This window comes from Poecilia reticulata, chromosome 13 (assembly GCF_904066995.2).
Source record: "Poecilia reticulata chromosome 13, P_reticulata-male-v2, whole genome shotgun sequence".
NCBI classification, from domain to species: domain Eukaryota; kingdom Metazoa; phylum Chordata; class Actinopteri; order Cyprinodontiformes; family Poeciliidae; genus Poecilia; species Poecilia reticulata.
This window is the reverse complement of record NC_088842.1, coordinates 7,633,214-7,653,024: the sequence shown is the minus strand read 5'-3', so window position 1 is coordinate 7,653,024 and position 19,811 is coordinate 7,633,214. Positions and strand designations below refer to the sequence as shown.

The 19,811-nt window shown below is 36.9% G+C and overlaps 1 protein-coding gene across 10 annotated transcripts in view; it reads left to right on the top strand.

Moving 5' to 3' along the window:
- ncam1b (neural cell adhesion molecule 1b) overlaps positions 1–19,811 on the top strand; it is a 117,056-nt gene that overhangs the window by 70,562 nt on the left and 26,683 nt on the right. For 5 of the 10 annotated variants that reach the window (XM_008424973.3, XM_081615070.1, XM_081615068.1 and 2 more), the window contains exons 7-10: positions 1,879–2,039; positions 4,155–4,297; positions 6,315–6,338; positions 13,694–13,723. In XM_008424973.3, the coding sequence (XP_008423195.1) occupies positions 1,879–2,039; positions 4,155–4,297; positions 6,315–6,338; positions 13,694–13,723 (358 nt within the window). The remainder of the gene's footprint in view (positions 1–1,878; positions 2,040–4,154; positions 4,298–6,314; positions 6,339–13,693; positions 13,724–19,811) is intronic. The other 5 variants (XM_008424980.3, XM_081615072.1, XM_008424977.3 and 2 more) reach the window with 3 other exon arrangements.

Sequence of the window (19,811 nt, the reverse complement as noted above, 5' to 3'; positions counted from 1 at the left end):
GTTAGTAAAGGGCCTCTACTAACAAGAATGTGGTTTTAAACTGTTGGGTGCATTTTACCTTTTGTCGTAGTTCAGATTTGTGGTTTATTTTTAAACATACTGTAGATGGAAAATGTGCTTTGGGAGCAAGTTGTAAAATGATGAAGGACCAGAATGTATTGTTTAATATTTTCAGAGAATCTGTGCGTGAGCTTTAGGTGGGCTGAAATGTCAACAGTAATCACTTGAGTTTGTGATTGTTTGCCGAGAGTGCTTGTGGAGCTTAACAACCAATAAATCCAGCCTACCACTTACTAGAGTTTGCTTCTCTTTTCATCACTTTAGTTCATGTTCCAGTTCATGCTTTTTTTGCTTTTTAGCTGCTGCTCTGATTGGTGAATGTTATTTAATGCTGTTCTAGCAGAAAAGCATCAAAGCTTTCAGAGAGGATACTTTTCACTAGTTCATATTTATACAGTTGGCAATTTCCTTTTTTAATGTTCCCTGTGTTAAAGTGTCATAATTAGGAGTTGTGAAGGCTTTTAGTACCCTATGCTATATTCTAAAATGTGATTTGGTAAACTGGATCACTTTTTCTTGTCAAAACCAGATGAAATTCACAAATAAGTGCGCTTCATGTATGCACTCAAAATGACAACCATAGAGATAATAAAAATCTACAAAAAGGTTAGGGTGCTTGACATTTTCACTACACTGCAAGTCAGCTGGCTGATAAAAGCTATAACATTTTCCAGTTGTTTACAGCAAAGACTAATTTAGCTGTTTGGAAATGTTCAAAAATAAATAAATCACAAACAGCAAAGGTGTGGAAACTTCACTCATCAGTCTTAAACTGTTTTAAAACTAAAGTTTGGTATGTTTTTTTTTGTTTTTTTACTTTTTTTTGAGCAGCCGACTACAGAGAGGCACTATCTACTTAAGTGTCTCTTAATTTATCAATCGAGGTTCCACCATCGTCAAGTGTTTTGTATTATCTTAGCAGCTGCAGCAGTGATTTTTAATTTTCAGTTTCAAATAAAAGCAATTAAATAATGGCTTACGTTTCTGTTTTCAATTTTGGTTTAAATACCATGATACTGGGGTATTTTCTCAATGTATTTTTTTCTCACACCACACCCTAGCTATTCCACATGCTCCACTGGTAGATGTAAACACCTCTCACCTCTCTAGCTAGAATAATGTATAATGTCCTCATAATGCTCCCCTTTAGTTTTTGTCATAAAAGTTTACAGGGTGTTAAAAACTAGGCAACCCAGAAAGATATGAAAGACTTGAACTTCAGCCAGTCCGATTCCCCAGAAAATGGGTTCAGTGACCCAGACCAGCTTTCTTACTCCTGCTGAGAAGGATGGGGTCACCGTTCTGAACCCCACCTGGGTGCTGACCGTCTTTAAAAACCACATAGACAACAGGCTGTTAAACAAAGCAAATATTAATGGCCATAAAAATTTAAATGATCCATGTTTTTTATTTAGCATCTTTTTAAAGCAACAGCATCCACTCAAGATGGAAGCTCCGTGTCGACTTCCTTTAGCTGCTAATTTACCAACAATTCTCATTAGTAAATACAGCAAAGCTGAAATATGACTTGGATTCGGTGAAGAACCGACAATAAATTGGGGTCAAAGGTGTCAAACGGCTTGCAGAAGAAAAATGTGCTGCTGCACAAAAAGAACACATTTTGTTTCAGATGTTCAGCTTTCACATCTTCTCTCTTCATCGCCGCATTTGTACTTTATCTCCTGACCTTTCTCACTTTGTTCCCAGGTGGGTTTAAGGACTACTACACGCTTTCGACAGAGCACCGCAAAGAGGTCGGAAGAGTGGTGTTGGGATTGACCGCCGTCAGTGCTTTAACACTTTGTGCGTTATCAACAGGAACGGAGTAGAACTCAGAGACGAGGAGAAGTACGGCTTTAATGAAGATGGCTCCGAAATGACTATAATGGATGTAACCAAGCTGGACGAAGGAGAGTACACGTGCGTCGCCAAGAACAAGGCCGGGGAGAGCGAGAAGGAACTCAGCCTGAGAGTGTTTGGTAAGACAGATTGTTTTCTAGAAAGTACGTGGACTAGTGACTGGATGAAAGTTTCCAAGTGAGTGGGAATTTTAAATTATATACATATATAACCCACATATGAGCGTGTATGTGTGGGGAGGAAGAACAATAGTACAGTTTGTGTCTGTTTTAAGTCGGAAAAGAATAAGGTGTTGTTTTTGTGTGGGTTGTCGTAGGGATAAAACCCAAGGAATTAGAGAGCAAGTCGAATGCGCTCGGTCGGAGTCTTGGAATGCGTTCGGCTTTTGTTTATTTACGCCCATTAGCTTGTTCCTGTCTTTATTTTGTCCTGTCACAACTGGGTTTTCAATTCTCGTCGGTTAAAATTTAGAGTGGGCTGGCTGCTGCAATTTATTTTCCCTAAACAGAAGACTTGGCGTCTGTAATTTCTTCAGAGCAAACAATTATCTCAAAATGATTCAAGACAGCAGTCACATCACTGTTTGCCTCATTATTTCAAAGATTTTTCTCTCTCTCTCGCTCTGTTTGAAAGCTGTGGTTGGTTTACATCAGTGTGTGCAAAGCTGCAATCAAACACTTCTTTGTGAGCATCCGTGTTGTTTTTAAGTACAAATCACAAATGTGGATTTACAGAGTCTTTGGTTGACGTTTTAACTCAATGGGGGTCCTTTATTATTCAATGAAAACTTTTACAGTGTTTGATTTGATAATAATCCTTCGTTCAATGTGGAGCCGTTATACAATACAGACCATTATAATCCGTCTCAAATGTAAGCAAGCGCTCTCGACTTTTCTAGCTTTTCAACATTATGTCAAGTTACAACTAAAAACTTCAATTTGTGAAACTTCATAAATGACCGGTACAAAGCAGTGTACAGTAGGGAACTATAGGGAACATGATACAATGTTGTCAAATTGTATTTGTATTCAGCCCCTTTTTACTTTGCTACTCTTTAATAAAATCCAGTGGAATCAGCTGCCTTTATACTTTATAAGTTTTTAGGTGACTTATAAGTTTTAGATCAAAGCATGACCTTCTTGTCTGTTCTTGTCTGTTACTAGACTTTAAAGTTATTTTTCCACGAATGCACTCAATCTAGTCTGACTTTTTTTTTTTTTTGAGAATGGGCAAGAAGTATAAAACTGTTGAAGAGACAACTCTAAAGACTTGCTACTGTACTTGTAGCAAAAGCTGTTATTACAGCAAGTGCACACAATACTTTTCAGTTTTTTCATTTCTTAAAACTTCAAACACTTATCAATTTTATTTCCCTTTAAAATCCTACACCACTTTGTGTTGACCAATCATAAAAACCCACTGAAAGACGATGAAGTTTGTGGTTGTAATGTGACAAAGTGAAAAAGTATATGCAAAGTTTAAACCTCCGTTTCTGAAAACACAATTACTATATTTTAAACATTTAAAGAAGGATATTCTAAAAACTTTTACCGTAACAGAAAATTGAAAACTTTCTCTGAGGATCTCTGTTCTTCTGTTTGTTTGTTTTTTGGCCATCATAAATAAGTTTACTAGAGGCCTGGATTCACTGTGAGTTTTATTGATGTGTTTAGAAGTGAGATAGTATATTGAATAGCTGGAGCCAGACATTATACTTAGCTGTATTCAGAATTCCAAACCAATAGCAAATGCAGACAAACCTTACTTTGCTTTGAAAGACTTGGCATTATTTTAATAAGACTGCATTTAAAATTGGAAATAAAACAGTTTGAGCTCCTACAGCCCCTGAATAAATACAATTAGAACTAAGTAGCTCTTGGTTTGCATTATTTAACCATAATTCATTCAATTTTTTTTGTCTGTTCTCTTAAGCAAAAGATTAAATGTTTTACTTGGAAGGATAATCCCATTTCCACTATTAAATGCAGCAGTTTGGTTTAGTGCTGTATTTTCAGGGGCACTGTACATTTAAATTCAGACATTTATTCCACTGCTGCACATGGACAACATCCAACTTATTTTTGTTTCAATTTTTAAAAAATCTTTACATTTTTCAGCTACTTTTTAATTCCTGCTCCCTACTATCAAATGTATTACATTGTTCTGTTTATTTATGCTGCACATCACCCAGCTAAAATCTGTGGGTGTTAACCTTAATGTTTATTTCTCTACAGTTAAACCGAAGATCACATACATAGTGAACCGGACCGCTTCAGAGACGGAAGAGCAGGTAACTGTGACTTGTGAAGCATCTGGAGATCCGACTCCAACCATCAGCTGGAGCTACGGTGAGCAAGTCTTCACCGAAGGGGACCAGGTAAAGTCAGATTTGATTTAACTTAAATCCACCGTAATTTTAATAAGTAAGCCAACAATTAAACACGAGGAAATAAAACATTTAGTCTATCTAGTCTAGTCTGTTTTGGATGTTTTAGATTTGTGCTCGTAAAGGTACATCCTATGTGCTTTCCAGTGTGAACAGAATTATGAAAAATGCATATTTAGCTTCTTTAGCATACTTTATTTTTGATGGATTATGTAGAATTGGAACATTGAGCGGTAACCACCAGGGAGAAACACAAACCTGTAGGCAACAGGTGTTTTCAGAAGAAGAATTGAGTACCTTTAACCTACTTTCAAATGATGTATTGATTTGGTGCAGATGGGGGACTTTGAAATTCATTACAGGGTTCTTTCACTAGGTTTACATCTTGTTCACTGGGTTTTTAAATCTTAAATCAGTAGCTAGTTTTGAATGGCCCAGTGCATCGTTTGGTGAAACTCAGTGCCTTTATAAAACCTGACAAAATAGTATTCATACCTCTTGAACATTTCTTTGCATCACAAACTTTAATGTTTATAATTCACACTTTATTTGATGTGATGGACCAACACAAAGCGGTGCATAATTGTGATACAGAAACAGTATTTCGGAATTTTACAAATAAGAATCTGTTGCTTTCAGATTTATCTGTCTTTCTAAATAATTGCACGTTACATGGTGATCTCAGAGGTTTGTTGGAGAACTAGAAGCATCATGAAGACCGAGCAGCACTGCAGACAGGTCAGGGAGGAAGTTGTGGAGAAATTTACAGCAGGGTTATTTTATAAATGAATAGCCTTATCTTTGAAGATTGCACAAAGCTCTGTTCAGTCTTCTATGATTATGGGAAGAGTTTGGCTCAAACCTACCAAGACATGGCCATCCACCTATACTTACTGGCAGGGGAAGGAGGATTTTAATTGGAGAAGCTGTGAAGAGCTTGTAAATAACTCTACAAATCACCAGCTAAGGTGGGAGAATCTGTTGACAAGCACTCTGCAAATCTGGCCAAATCTGTGCAACAGAGCCGAGAAGTAAGTCATTGCTGAAAGGAAGTCGTGAAAAAGTCCTATTTGGAGTTGGCCACAAGCCGGCATAATGTCATAGGGAAGCTTTACTTTAGCAGGGTCAGAAAGGTTAGTCAGAGTTGATGGTGAGATAGGTGGAAAAGATAGGTGCAATGGAAAAGATTAGATAAAAACATTGTGTCATTACAATACTCTGCATGCCATCTAATTAAACTTGAGACTATTTACAAAGATCCATAAAAAGTTATAGTCTTGATATGGAAAGCTGTTCAAGACATTCTCCATAAGACTTGCAGCGAAATGAAGTTCCAGGAGGTAATGACTCAGGTGAATTGATTACAACACACTTTCGACAACAGTGTTATTTTCCCAATAGCGTCATAACTGTGCACTGCTTTGTAATTCAGCAAGAGTATGAATACTTCTGCAAGACTCTTTACATTTGAGACAAATGTCCCCCCAGGGAAAACAATCTGCTGAACTCCCCAAAGTAAGCATGTCAATTAACGCGATTGAAATTAGTTTCTTATTTGCTACAATGAGCACTTGACTCAGGATATGTGTGTTTTGTACTTTCAATCACTGTTGCCATTTTATGCTCATGTCAGTGATTGAAATACTTTTCAATTACGGCGCTACGGTGTCGCCGGACATTCTGCCGCCATCTTTCAGACTCGTTTACGAGAGCCAGCTTCTTAATCTTTCATCACATCCTGAATCTCCTGAATGTTTTCATCTGTAATATTTTCCACATTATTACATGGCTAAACCATCAAAAACAGCGAATACCCCTGCGGGGTATTCTCATACATCTATTGTCCACATGGCTTACTTCTTTCAAGGTGTTTGGTGACTCACTGCAGTCGAGAAATAAAGAAATAAATAAATGGAAAAAAGGGGGTTATATGCTCTAGAGATATGCTTCAGTTCATAGAGTAATTTTGGAGCCGGTCCATTACATACGCTACATTTTCTCCCTACAGGCACATCTAAACAGGATCTATCAGGTATGAAATCCGCGTAGCACAGAAATGTCCCGGAGTAGTGTGTAAAAATATGTCTTCAGCGACAACAAAAACTCTACTGAAACCCAATCGACCTTCTTTGTTTCCAAAACAAAAACACTCCCAGTTGCTTCTTGAAAATTTCCCCCCTCCACCTCAAAAACCTCCCCAAAGGGAATGATCTCATCAGGGTTCATGAAATTGATTTGACTGCTGCATGTTTTCCTAAATGTGGCCTGAAAACTTCACTGATCTTGTGATAGAAAGCACAGAGAGCTCGTTTCACAAGATCAAATGAAAATTTGTCGAATAATATACTAAAGAAAAAGAAGGGAAGACATCATTTCTGTGTTGCTTTCTTTTTGCTTGATCATTTTCAAACTTTCCATCACAGCATGAGGTTGCCTGGTCTCAAGCCGAGCTCGGTCTGTGTCGTTTTTCATAACAATGTAGATTGTCTTAACACAGATGTCGGTATCGCTTGAAAATCCTGATTTAAAGACACTCCGATTAAAGTCTGTCTTTTAAAATATCAGCCCTTTGCCCTCTGCAAACGTACTTTAAAAAAAATATGTGTTTTTAATCATGAAATCTGGTCACTTTCAAAAACCGGCAGATTTGCATTATACCGTCCAAACAAATGCAGCCACCTGTCAAGCCTGTTGGATATTTAAAAATACATACTTTGATCGGAGCCTCGCTCGGAAAGTGCAAAACACACTTCCACCATATGACGCACACCACGATGCACCTACACACCCCGCGCACATGGACGCGCCACTGAGTAACGGCTCATACCTCGATCCTGTTTTCCCCACAGTCAGGCTCCCAGGAGGAGCATGTGTGGAGAACGCGTCTCCCAGCTGGTGCATGTCCACGTCCTCAGCTGTCGCTGCTAGTTTGGCTTAGCTTCCCATCGTCTCGCAGCGATAACGGACGAGGAGAGACTCATTACAGGCCGCGAATAATTCAGAGCTCGTGTCACAAAAGCGATCGTTTCGGCAAGCCGTGCAGTCGCAGAGCTCTGCAGACAGTTTACTTTTTAAGTGTACAACGAACGTCGCCCTGTCTGTTTTGCATTTTGCGTCTGCCCGCGTCGGGCTTTCACATGACACATCAGCTGACAGCCAGCTGCGTGGTGGTGGCAGTGTGATTTGTGCTGTAGAGTACAGTATGCTTGGGTATCTTGTGGCATCTCTTCACAGCTGTCTTTTAAAAAAATAAATGATTAGCAGCCTTATTGAATCGCCTCTTTGTAGTTTCTGATAAAACAACCTATTCCTGTGGCGGGCTTTTGGCTGTACGAGGAAGCGGCTGCTAATTGTTTCGCTGTCCTGTGCAGTTTGTCCGTCCGATGTGTCTGTCTGTAATGACCATACAACAGCTGCATTTCATCTGGGATCAGTGCGACAAATGTTCCAAATGCCATTTGGGGCGAGCATGATGAAGTGACAGGAAGCATGTTTTCATTATCATAATCGAGGTGAGATTTTTCGTTTTGGTCAGAGAACCAGCAAAGATCCTGCGCTGTGTTTTCAGATGTGTGATGCTGATTAATAACCTGAATTAATTAGCAGTTAATCTGAAAGCGTCTTTAGTTCTTTGGAGCTCTCTCACTGTCTCTCTCTCTAACTGGTCAGATGCTGTCCAGTTGAAGAGTTGAACATCATTAGCATCCTGATCTAGCTTGTTGGAGATTATATTTTACATAGACATGTTGGTTAGTGAGCAGTTTTATACTTTTTTTCCTGTTCCAACTTGATTTCACAAAAACCTGAGTCCAATCTGTTATACTGTAGATGTTGCACTTTTTTCTTGTTTGGTGGGCACTTAGCAACTACTCTGTGTAAAAGTAGGAATGTGCCAGTTTGATATTCTCACAGTACGATACCTTTGTGTAAAAAAACAATACAGTAAATCACAGTATTAAGCAATAATGTCGCCTCAAAGCTGTTTTAATGTCTTTGACAATGTTGTGCTCTTTTCAGGTTTGAGTACAACAGCATACGGGTACATCTGCATAAATCTAAAAAAATATTAAAAAGTTCCTTCATTTTGTGTATTGGCAATGCTCAGAACTAAGTGTTTTAAGTGTTTTCTTCTCTTAATTTCAAATAATTAGGTATCCACTACTAATAAAACTGAGTTTTATCACAGAAATCTGTGGTGAAGACTACTAACATGGCAGTTGTCTGGACATTTCCAGCGAGTTGAAGCCACTAAATAAGCCAGCTGTTCAGTGTTCGGTCTCCTGAGCGTGTTAATGGAAAGTTTCGAGTAGAAACTTATTTGAATTTGGAAAAAAGTTGCACAAGCAACAGGGATAATCGCATGCTTAGGGGGCTGTGAAGTTAAGGCAAGGCTTCATGGTTTTATTGTTATGCACTTTAATCTCCTTATTTCAATGTTTTAAAGTGCTTTTTATGAATCAAATGAAAAGATGAATAAAATCTGGCAATATATTACTTTCTGCAATTAATCTACATAATGTATAAGTTTCACTTTCCAAAGTACTAAAATATAATAACTATGATAATATTCCAGTTCATTGAGATGCGCCTGTAGACCATAATTATTCTTTTGCTTTGGCAGATTTAGATTTAAAGTATTATCTTTAAAATTTTCCAAGAAGTTTTCAACGTTTGGATGAAACTCAGCAATTATAAGGATTTGATTTCTGTAATTCCTAAGAAGATATTTTAATTGAATTTTTGCACAGACTCGAAATAACTCTACGTGCTGTTTTTTGATCAAATGCGATTAAAAATGTAACACGTTGCATTGTTTTAATACAATTTCAACAGAATCCTCTATATCCTTTTCTTACCAGAAACAAAACGTCTTGGTTGAATGCCAATGATTTAGAACTAAATCTGCCAGAGGCATGAATCATTTTGGGCTTAACTGTACCTAAAACCCATGTAGACAGAGTTTGCTTTATTAATAACTAATTCAATAAACAAAATAACTCATTTGTTGCATATGTATTGGAAGACTCCTCACATTTACCTCCCCTCGTGAATGCAAATCTGACATATTGTAAACGCGACACGTCTTCATTCGAGTAGCTTCCTTTTTTACTTGGAATTCAAAGGTTAGCGAAAGAAACCAATGGTAACCCACTCAAGATGTAGGCGGGGAAAAAAAGGGATTGTCCCGTAGCCATTTAAGAAGAAGCACTGTGTGAGAATTGAGGATTACTGTTATTCTGTTCACTGAGTGAAAGACGATAAAAGAACCATGTTAAAAAATAATAAAAAACCATGTGGACTTGTGGGAGTTTGCCAGCTTAGTTACATTTCAGAGCTTATCAGAGGATAGTTTTGCTTTTGTTTATGCTGCTATCAAAGTTAAGTGGTAATATATTTATTAAAAGCAATAAAAAAAAAAAAAAAAACTTTAATCAACTTCACATGTAGTATTTGGGTCTCCCGATCCTTTGAAAGCTTTTGCTGCAAGTCGTATTAGATAAGTACGCCTGTTTAATAACTGAAAAATGTAAATTGAGTTTTTATTCACGCTTTGTATATTATCTACATAATGAATGTTTTGGCTTATTTGAATACATATTAAACATTTTTCCTTGATGCCGTGTTTTCAAACTGTAATTATCAGAAAGCATTCTGGGTCATAAAAGTGGAAAGATGCAGGGAAATTGCAATATTTGTAAAACTTAAAAGCAAATAATAGCAATTAGTGCGTTTAGTTAGCACCGCTTTATGTCAGAAAAGGTTTATATGTATATGTGTGTGTATATATATATATATATATATATATATATATATATATATATATATATATATATATATATATATATATATATACATATTTTTTTTTTGTTTGTTGCAAAATCAAGTTAAGCACTATGAATTAGTTCCTCGGCTTTTCAATTGTTTTTTTTTATGCTAAAAAGACCAGAGAGGGGATTTTATCAGTAGTAATATGTGTGAAGAAACTTGTGCGTTACGTTTGTGTGTTTCCAGCTGGAACAGAGGGCCGGACTGTTCCGGATCCTCGTTATTAATGTGCCAGGTCATGTGTGATGGGATGTGGCATAAGGGTGGCTGCAGCTCATTTTGTCCTGAAACAATAGAAATGTTCCAAGGCTCAGCATATATAAATGGTTCAGGACAATGACAGAAAGCTTAATCAGATGTTTTAGATTAAAAAAACAAGAACACAGTCAAGGTTCTGTTAACGTGTCTAAATTATTTGCTCCAGTCGCTGTTTTCTTTTTTCCCCGCTGACATTACAGTTTGAGTCAGAACAGAAGGAGGATTATTGTCTGTGGAAGGGAGTAACAATGGGCTGGAGGAGAAAATAAAAACCCTGATAACTCTCCTGGGTGCCGGCAGCACATTGTTCTTGGTGTTTCCTCCTTGAAGTGATTGCGGTAGGTGTCCTCTCCTCGTCCTTTTTCTGCCTCAGATAAGCACCCGTCACCGATACGACGGCGGCTGCTCGTCAGCTCGCTTACCGCTCACGCTGACGAAGTGGCGACGTTCCACGCCATCGAGTCGCTCGTTTTAATTGGGCAACCGCTCTTTGGCGGCGCTCGGATAACACAGCCAAAACGCCGCATTTAATGATGAACGGTCAGCTTTGCATAAAACCCTTGCTCATAAGTATTTACCGTCTTTATCTTGGCACTGAGAAAAGGTGCTGATTGTCAAGGATATTAAAGGAATTAGCTAATGTAAAGCCGGTCGACTTTAAACACGCCGTAAGTCTTTTATAAGCCTTCTGCCGAGGCACTAACGATGATACAGAAGTGCTTTTAGATGTGAATATTGATGGTTTGATTCACTGTTTTGCCCCATTATTATTCCAGTAGATTGCTTCCATTTCCTCTTGCATTTTCTCGCCACTGCATCTGATGAAATGGCTGTTTATCACTCTGCTTGTTGCATCTAAATAATGTGGTTTTTTTTTATGTGTGCGTGTTCCTGCTTTGTAGGCCATCACATCTCATTGACATGCTTAACATTTTCTCGTCAGCATCACCACAGAGCATGCTGTCCGCAAAGGTTTCTGTCTTGTGGAGTTCTTTCAGTGTTGTGATTTTAATTGGATGTAGCATGTTGTCTACACTGGTTCGAAAAGTCTGTGCTGTTTCTGAGACTTTATCCGCCGAGATGTGATACAACTCTGCAATTTATTGGATGTATGTTAGAGAAGTACGAAAATGCTGACGATCTTGAAATTTTTGCATTGCAAAAAATTTTTAATTCGAAAACAAACGTGCAATTGTTCACACAGCTGTAAAAAAATGAACTTAGAGTCATAATTAGCATCTTAATGAAAGGCTCAGAGAATATTGGTTGCACATGTGACTAAATTACCTTTTTTTTTTTTAGAAGCACTAATGCTAAACATTTCATGTCTCTTCCTATGAAAAAAGATGGCTGTTTATCTCTGTACAACAAGCAGAAAGAACAAACTCCAGTTAAGTCTCCCACCTGTCGACTCCACTAGCTTCACCTGCAGCTGACACTAAGTCAGTTACCTTTCAGACAGATGCTTACAGTTTTCAGAATGGTCTGGTTTGACAGTTTAACTCGTTGCCACTTTGTCAATTTCTTTGAGCTAATAGGATTGCAGCGAGGTTCTGTCAAAACGTTAACACCCCTCTTTTCTGGCTGAAGTGGCTCGAGCCGTTTATGTTCTTTCTAAAGCAACATCTCATACTCCTTCAGAGGAAGGGTCTAAGAAATGTATTCCAGACAAATAGCTCTCAGAATCTTGCGAAAAATCATCAGTCTCTTAACAGGGTGTTTTACATATTCCTGCTGCAGACTGGCGGCAACTCTTTTCATATTTGTTCATTTGTTAAAGAGAAGTATTTAAGTTTGTTAAATGTATTATTTGCCGTTTCAAACGACATGGTTTGTGCATCATAAGAAATTCAATCAGCTATGAAAAGTTACTCATTAGCCCCATTTTAACATAAATGTACTTTGATTTTATTTTATGAAATAAAAACAAAATGTAATAATTAGACATACAGCAGAGGTGGGCGACATAGACTTAAAGTTTTATCACAATTTTTTGCGTTTTGTGTTACTATAGTGACAATAAGAACTATTTCTTTGTGCTTTTTTATGGAGCTACAGAACTATCATAAAAAAAAGAACGAACACAAATACTGCTGTTGAAAAACATTTTCATTTCTAATACAATTCTTCAGAACACCAGTCACATAAAAAACTGTGATTTGTGTCACTAGGCTACCTACATTCAGTGCCTTTCGTTATATTTTCACATTTTTTGTCATTTACTGACATTCTTATTGAACAAACAGTAGAGAAAATAGTAAAGCTAGCAATCCAGATTGGGCGCCACTACCCTTCTTCCCACACAGCTGGAGAAAACAACGCTCTCTGGCATTGCTTTGATAGCTTTAGATTTTATAGGAACAGCTTTACAGAGAATGTTTGAGCTTCAATAGCTGCTGAAAATATGTAAAATCCGTGCCAGATCTCAAAACAAATTAACTTTTTGAACAATTGCATTTAATTTCCCAAAGACATGAGCACGACAACCAAGCGGTGGTCCTTCAAAGTCAAAGAAAAACCTCTAAAGCAGCGTGGGTTATATTTCATTTTTAATTGTATCATTTACAAACAAAAAGAAAATATTTTGTTTTGCGGCTTAAATGCGTGACAAAGGGAGCTGTCATCCTTTTGTTCTTTGGAGAACAAAGCTTGTTACCAGGGGAGAAAAATGCTACTTGCAGAACTCTTGCAGGCACAGATTTATTTTCTGGAAGACCTTCCAATGAAATTGCCTTTTTTTCAATCCTTCATTGCTTATTGAAAAGCCCAAAAGTGTTGTTCGGTGACTTCAATGACAAGCTTGCTAACCGGTGTGCCTCGGTGCAGAGAAGAGGCTTTTAACAAATAAAGACAGCAGGACTGGACTAAAATGGATTGCGAGTCGATAATTGCTGTATCTCCTTTACCAAAGAAGACCGTCCTATCTCTGTTGTTGCCTTGTAATTGAATCACATCCTCCTGATAAACCAAGGACCCTCTTATCTTGGAAAAAAAAGGCCTTTCATGATTCCAATAGACCTACCTTGTTTTGGTTTGCAAATGTCATAAAATTCACTAAATTCTCTAGTTAGAAAATTTCTCACAGTGAAAGAAAGAAAAAGAACAAAAATAAATAAATAAAGACAGCAGCAGGTTTTAACAAAATCAGATATTCAGACCAGGCCACTTTGGATGTAAGAAAAGTGCTATAATCCGGACACTTAATACTTGTATGAAATGTGCTGCATCCCATTCTGGAGAGGATGAGGATTACCTTCTAAGAATTGCTTTGCCTTCTGTCTGTTGTTTCTCTGTCCTCTGCAGGCATCATGGACTCGGCCTGAGCAGCACAAGGTATTCTAAATGCATGGCTTTTTCCTCCACCCATCCATCATTCACGTCAGGGAAGTCTAATTCAATTCCGAATGGATGCAGATCAAAATTCTTGATCAAATAAGGGTCAACGAGAGTATAAAACGCTGAGAATGATGCAGTAGAGAAAGTGGTGCTGGTGGGATTCTGTCTGTTTTAGCTTCACTTCTGCCAGTTCGAACACAACATTTTTAGCACAGTCGTTGCTTTGGAAAAGTATTTATACACCTTCAATTTGCTCACGTTTTGACTTGTTAGAATCACAAACTTTAGTGTGTTTTATCCAGACTTAATGTGATAAGCTAACAAAGTGTAGGAAATAACTGGGACATAATAGGAAAATTTGGTGTGTGTTTTTTTTTTTTTTTTTTATTGCTTAATGCCAAAAGAAGTTAAGTAATATAAAGTTTTTTTTATATTACTTAAAGATTGTGTTTAACGAAATACAATCCCTATCTTGAAACATATTGGTGGTAGTATCATGCTGTGGAGGTTGGGGTTTTTTCCAACAGTGAACTCAATTGGACTTAATGGAACGACGGCTAAAGCTAAAGCTAGCAACTGGAGCGTTATCTAAGATATTTGTTAAAAATCGAAAATAAAATTATAAAATATTTGAACACTTTCCTATTATGTTCAATTTTGTGCTTCCTGAGATCTATCACATAAAATCACAGTAAAATATAATTGTGTTAGTGGTTTTAACATTACAAAATGTGTGAAAATTAAAGGGATGTGAATACTTTTGCGAGGCACTTTACATAGTGGTTATTTCTTTTCAAACCTGTGACTTTTTCTACTCAAACACGAATCCTCAACATAGTTTTGTTCAGATATATCTGATGAATCAAACGCTGGATTTTTTTGCAATTTTTTTTTTTTATGTCAGACATGGCATTATGGCAGACATTCATGATCCAGAGGTAACCTCTCTCTTCCACATCTTTTCCTTTTCATGCAACCGCTCTAAATGTACATCTTCCAAAATTGCTGCCATCCTCATGCAGTATGTAGATCAGACTTATTTGGGTTGAAAAAGTTGAAATGAACAAAGGACCGCCAGTTAATAAAATTTAAAAATCGTCTGAAGAAAAGAGCAGCCCTCTGACGCTTATGTCTCCATCAAATGTGTTCTCCATATGTGTGAAAATTAGTGAGAAAATCTCCGTCATTACTGTGCCGTCCACAGCGCTGAGTGAAACGATCAGAAATGCTTCAGATTCATCTTCTCTTTTTGCTAAGTGCGTCACTGATCCCCTGCTTTATGTGAAATGCTGAATATTAAAGTTACCACAGTTATTTATAATTTTGCTTTGACATCAATGCTGTACTTTCAGATCATTTTGGGTCCTGAAATAGGCTCGCTATTTTTACTTTCATAGATGTTTCAAATAAAGAGAATTTAGTATAGTCTTAGAAATCAAATATGCGTTAATGCTCAGAGTTTGCAAATAATGCCAATATTTTGTCAGGTCAAATGTTAATATTGAATGCAATTTGACAGGTTCAATTTTTAGATATTTAGAGTAACTGCTCACCTCTGATGAGGGAGGGGGTTGCATCCCTCTTCAGGTGTGTGTGAGCAGTGGTTGCCAACACTGTCGGAACACGTTTGCATCACTGATAATTTGTGCAAAAAGTGACTCGATTTTTCTTCTTTTTTTTCCCCCAGTACAAAAATGAATGACTCATCCTGGCCATCTGGATCTGTAATTAGGCGGTTATTCTAACAAAATAAAACAGGAAACTCTAAAACCTGAAACAATTCACCCCCAGTTACATAAGACTAAGAAAAATGATCTCTTCCAGAAACAAATACACATGGCCGACAAACTGCAACAGGTTTATTCATATAGACACATTCATTTGTCCGTAGTAAGTATATTTCTAGTGAAATCTAAAAAAGACTTCCTGGTGGCCTTTTTGCAGCACGTGTGGGTTCTAGTCATGAGCTCTCTAGATTTCATTAATGGATGAGGCAATAATAATTTTCACTTTCCGACATAATGATATGCTTTTTTAGTTCACCTGCACTCTGAGTTGATCAGTGTGTGTCTCTCTGCAAGACATCCAATTACAAATCACACGGGAGGGAAGGCTTGGAAGCACTGGGAGAATACTGAGTGTGTTCGTTTAATAAGCCATGCAGGTGGAAGGTACATTTGTATGCCGGCCTATTTTATATTTGATGAGACATGAGTTTAACTTGTCCTGTATGTAGTGTCAATTTTATGCTCCGAGGTTCCTCAAAGTCGCTCTTTGGTTTGAGAAAAAGAATTATTACTTGTCATACCCTGCTGTTAGTTTGGCTTTATTAGTAAAGGATGCTGAAGTCTGCGTTTTTTTTTCTCCTCCATCTGATTTAAAATTTTTTTGAAAAGCTTTTGCTTTTCGTATAACATCTCAAGAAAGTTGTATGAAAAATTAATTTATTCCAGTTGTTAAAAATCAAGCAGTGGAACATGCACAGTAAAGGTTTATTACACACGGTAATGTATTTTATTATTGCTGTTAATCTTGATTAATATGGCTTACAGCTCATGAAAACCAAAAAATCTGTTTTTGTTTTTTCATAAAAATAGATTAGAATATTACGTAATTAATTAGTCTTAATTAAATGATTTTTCCTGCAAATATCCCAGAAATTCATAGTGGGCAAAATGTCCATAGAGCAAGACATTTGAAAAAAGATGCAGATTCCAGTTAAGCAAATGTTAATGGAAAATACTATGTACAATGCAAAGTGTCTTTTATATGATTGATGGCTTTTTCTTTTGCTTTAAAGTATTATGTATCTTCCAGGCACATTCTGCCATTTTATAGCACAACCAAGAAGTTATATATGTCAAATACAACTAAAACATGTCACGTTGTACAAGGTTTCCCCCAGAAAACTTGCTAAGCCCGGTGGTTGGGCGGTAGGCCAATCATTCATCCAGCGGCCCGTCATGTTTTTGAGTTATAAAATGTTTCAAGTTGACAGGAAATTTGAAAATATTACTTGATAATTATGTGTTATTGAAAGATTGGAAGATTAATATCTGAACATTAACTATAAAGCCTTAAAAAATGCAAACATTTTAAAAAGACTTAAAAAAAAACTATGCAATCTTTAGCCTGGTGGGGGCACAAGTAAAGCCTGGTGGCCTGACAGGCTTATAATATACTGAGGGAAACCCTGTTGTAATTTAATGCCATGAAATTGGGTCTCTGTCTCTTTAAAAACTCCTGTTCCTTCTGAACCTTCGCCTTCAGGAAGTCATCACAGCGTCTCTCCTCTATTAACTCTTGAATGGTTTTACCAGCGTTGCAGTGAGATGTTGCTCATAACACACCATGTTTGTTCAGCCTAAGCTTATACTGCCCCTTTCACTTTTTTAGCCAGTAGAACCACATATATCCTGCAACTTTCACTTAACACCAGACTTGGGATCACCTAGTCATTGAATTAAGGCTAAATACAACAAACTTATTTGATAAAAACATTTGCCTTATATTGTTTCTGCTAACTATATGTAAGACATGCAAAAAGCTTTTCATATTTTAAGATTCCTTGTCTAGACATCTGTGTATATTAAAATATTGCTCGTATAGTTTATTTTTGGGACATTAACAAGAAAAAAATGTTAAAGTTGTTAATCCTTTCAATAAAAAAAGAACAGAAAAGAAAATCATATTTGTGGCCCATGAGTTCTTTCAACAGTATGATTTTGGCCCATGTAGCTCTAAGAACTCTACAACTTTCACTATCACAGGTTTTTCTTCCACTAAACTTTGCATCAATAGGCTTTGTCACAGCACTTTGTGAACAGCCAGCTGCTTTAGCGGTTATTCTTTTTGGCACACCCTACTTGTTGAGGGCGTTGATTACCGTCTACTTGACAACTGACAATTTAGAAGATGATTGTGTCGAGCAAAACAGCATTTCTATTAGTCGTTTTTTTCATGTAATCCCAGAGAAACTGAATGTTCATATGTTGTAAGACATAATTATCCAAACTAAAAGAAAATAAGATATGTCTCACTGTGTGTAATGAATCAGGAGCAGTTTAGCTTTTTCAATCAAAATAACTAAATTAGCTGAGATTATTTTATAATAATCTAATTTACTGAAATGTTGATGGATATTTCGAAACGTCCCACATTTTTGGGATCTCTCACACACTTTGCTACTTCCCAAATTACATTTAGTGTACCCAAAAAAAAAAACATCCATACATAAAGCTTTTTTTAAAGTAGGCGCTAATGCTTAGTTGCAGTGTGGCATGTTGCATAAATGCAGCAATCGAAAACAGCACCACAGGGGTCGACTGAGATAGCTATCTGCACAGGGGTCAGAAGAAAAGGGTAGTGTGTGTTATGTAAGTGTCTCCCTGCTCCCGCTACCCTCTATGCATAATAAATGCCCTAGACATGCTTTGTGTGTTCAATTTGAATACAAACTAACACTGTTTCTCTTAAATGGCTTCCCAGGCTGAGCTCTAATTCAGTCTATGTAAAAGCATTCTGCCATTGTTTTGTTTTCAATTTGGATCAAAGCCACAAAGGCAACCATAAGAGACGCTTAGATATTCAGGTCTAGCACCTTATTAAAGGAACAGATGCATAACGTTATTGTACAAATGGGTGCAGAAAAAGAAAGTCAATTTATTTGGTTTTTTGGTAGATGAGGATCTGATTATGTTGAGGATGTCATGTTTTAATTTGTTTTGTCTTTTAAATGAATAAAGCATTGAAATACTGGTGCAGAAGATAGCTGAATATTTCAGGAAAATCTTTCACATGTGTATACAAGAAGTTAACTTGCCATAAATGTTCAATGGGTCTTGCTTTTTTCCAAAAAGAAAAAAAAGCTACTGAAAAATTCAAGATGGCCACCATTTTACAGGATGGTCATTAGGGATCATGTATTTTGTACTAAATGCACCAATGATTACACAGATGATCAATTTGACCCATTGATCACTCATGTCTAGTAATAATTTTTGTAATTTTTCAAGAGTGCCACCATGGTTGTCATGGAAAATACATGTTTGCACTAAAATCACCAAATAGATCAATATGTTTGGTGTCAAATCATAACCTACATATTTTGAGCCAAAAATCATTTATATTTTGTTGATCTGCAGTTATCTTTTTCTAGTGGACATTTTTCAGTGGCCATTGTGGCCATACACTTTTGTATAATATACAAAAGTATATTATAATGGAGAATATACTTTTGTATTAAAATCAGCAGGAGTTATTGCCAATGCTGGAAAAAAATCTAGGTTGACTAACCATAAATTCACTAAACAAGAATCTTAGCTCTGCTGCTAAACCACTAAACATATTTTTAAAAATTAGCAGAAGTTGGCGCTAACCAAGTCTGTCACACATTGTCTCTGTCTAGTTGACGACTGGTGTGAGATTCACAAACAGCAAAGTCCTCAATTGCTGATTCTTCTACATATCACTTTAAAGTTGCCTGAATAAGAAAACACGATTTGACAAAGTTCATCCAAGTCATGAAAATGGGTAACATTTGATGGCAATAATTGGCTTAAAAAGCTCAGAATGGCGGCCATATTGAAAAACGACTATCATCATAAAATTCAAGTGGCTAATGGGACTTTTTACAGTAATATGCTACACTACAGCTCTTTGAAAGCAGAAACCTTATAGTCTGGCAGTTTTAGTACCAAATGATAAAAACAGTCACAACAACAGTAGCGCACTTACTGCTTTTACAGTCATGGTTTCAAATAGTAGGTGACTTGATACATCCCTGAAAACGGAGTAAATACTAGATGTGCACATCGCTGCCTCATAACATATCTGATAATGAATAATGTCAAGAAATGGGGAAATAAAAGAAAAATTGTCTTAAGTGAGGATGATGTAACAAAAAACATGTCAGCCAATGTGTAAAAGTGAAACCGTGGAGCACCCCGTCTGCAGCTGTGCATCAGCATGTTTCACAAGTTAGTAGCTGCCATGTGAAAAGCTCTAGATGGTTCTTAATGCTGTCTTCCATCTATTATTTACCAGCTCCCCTGCCTCGTCATCACCGTACCCATGTTTCCACGTC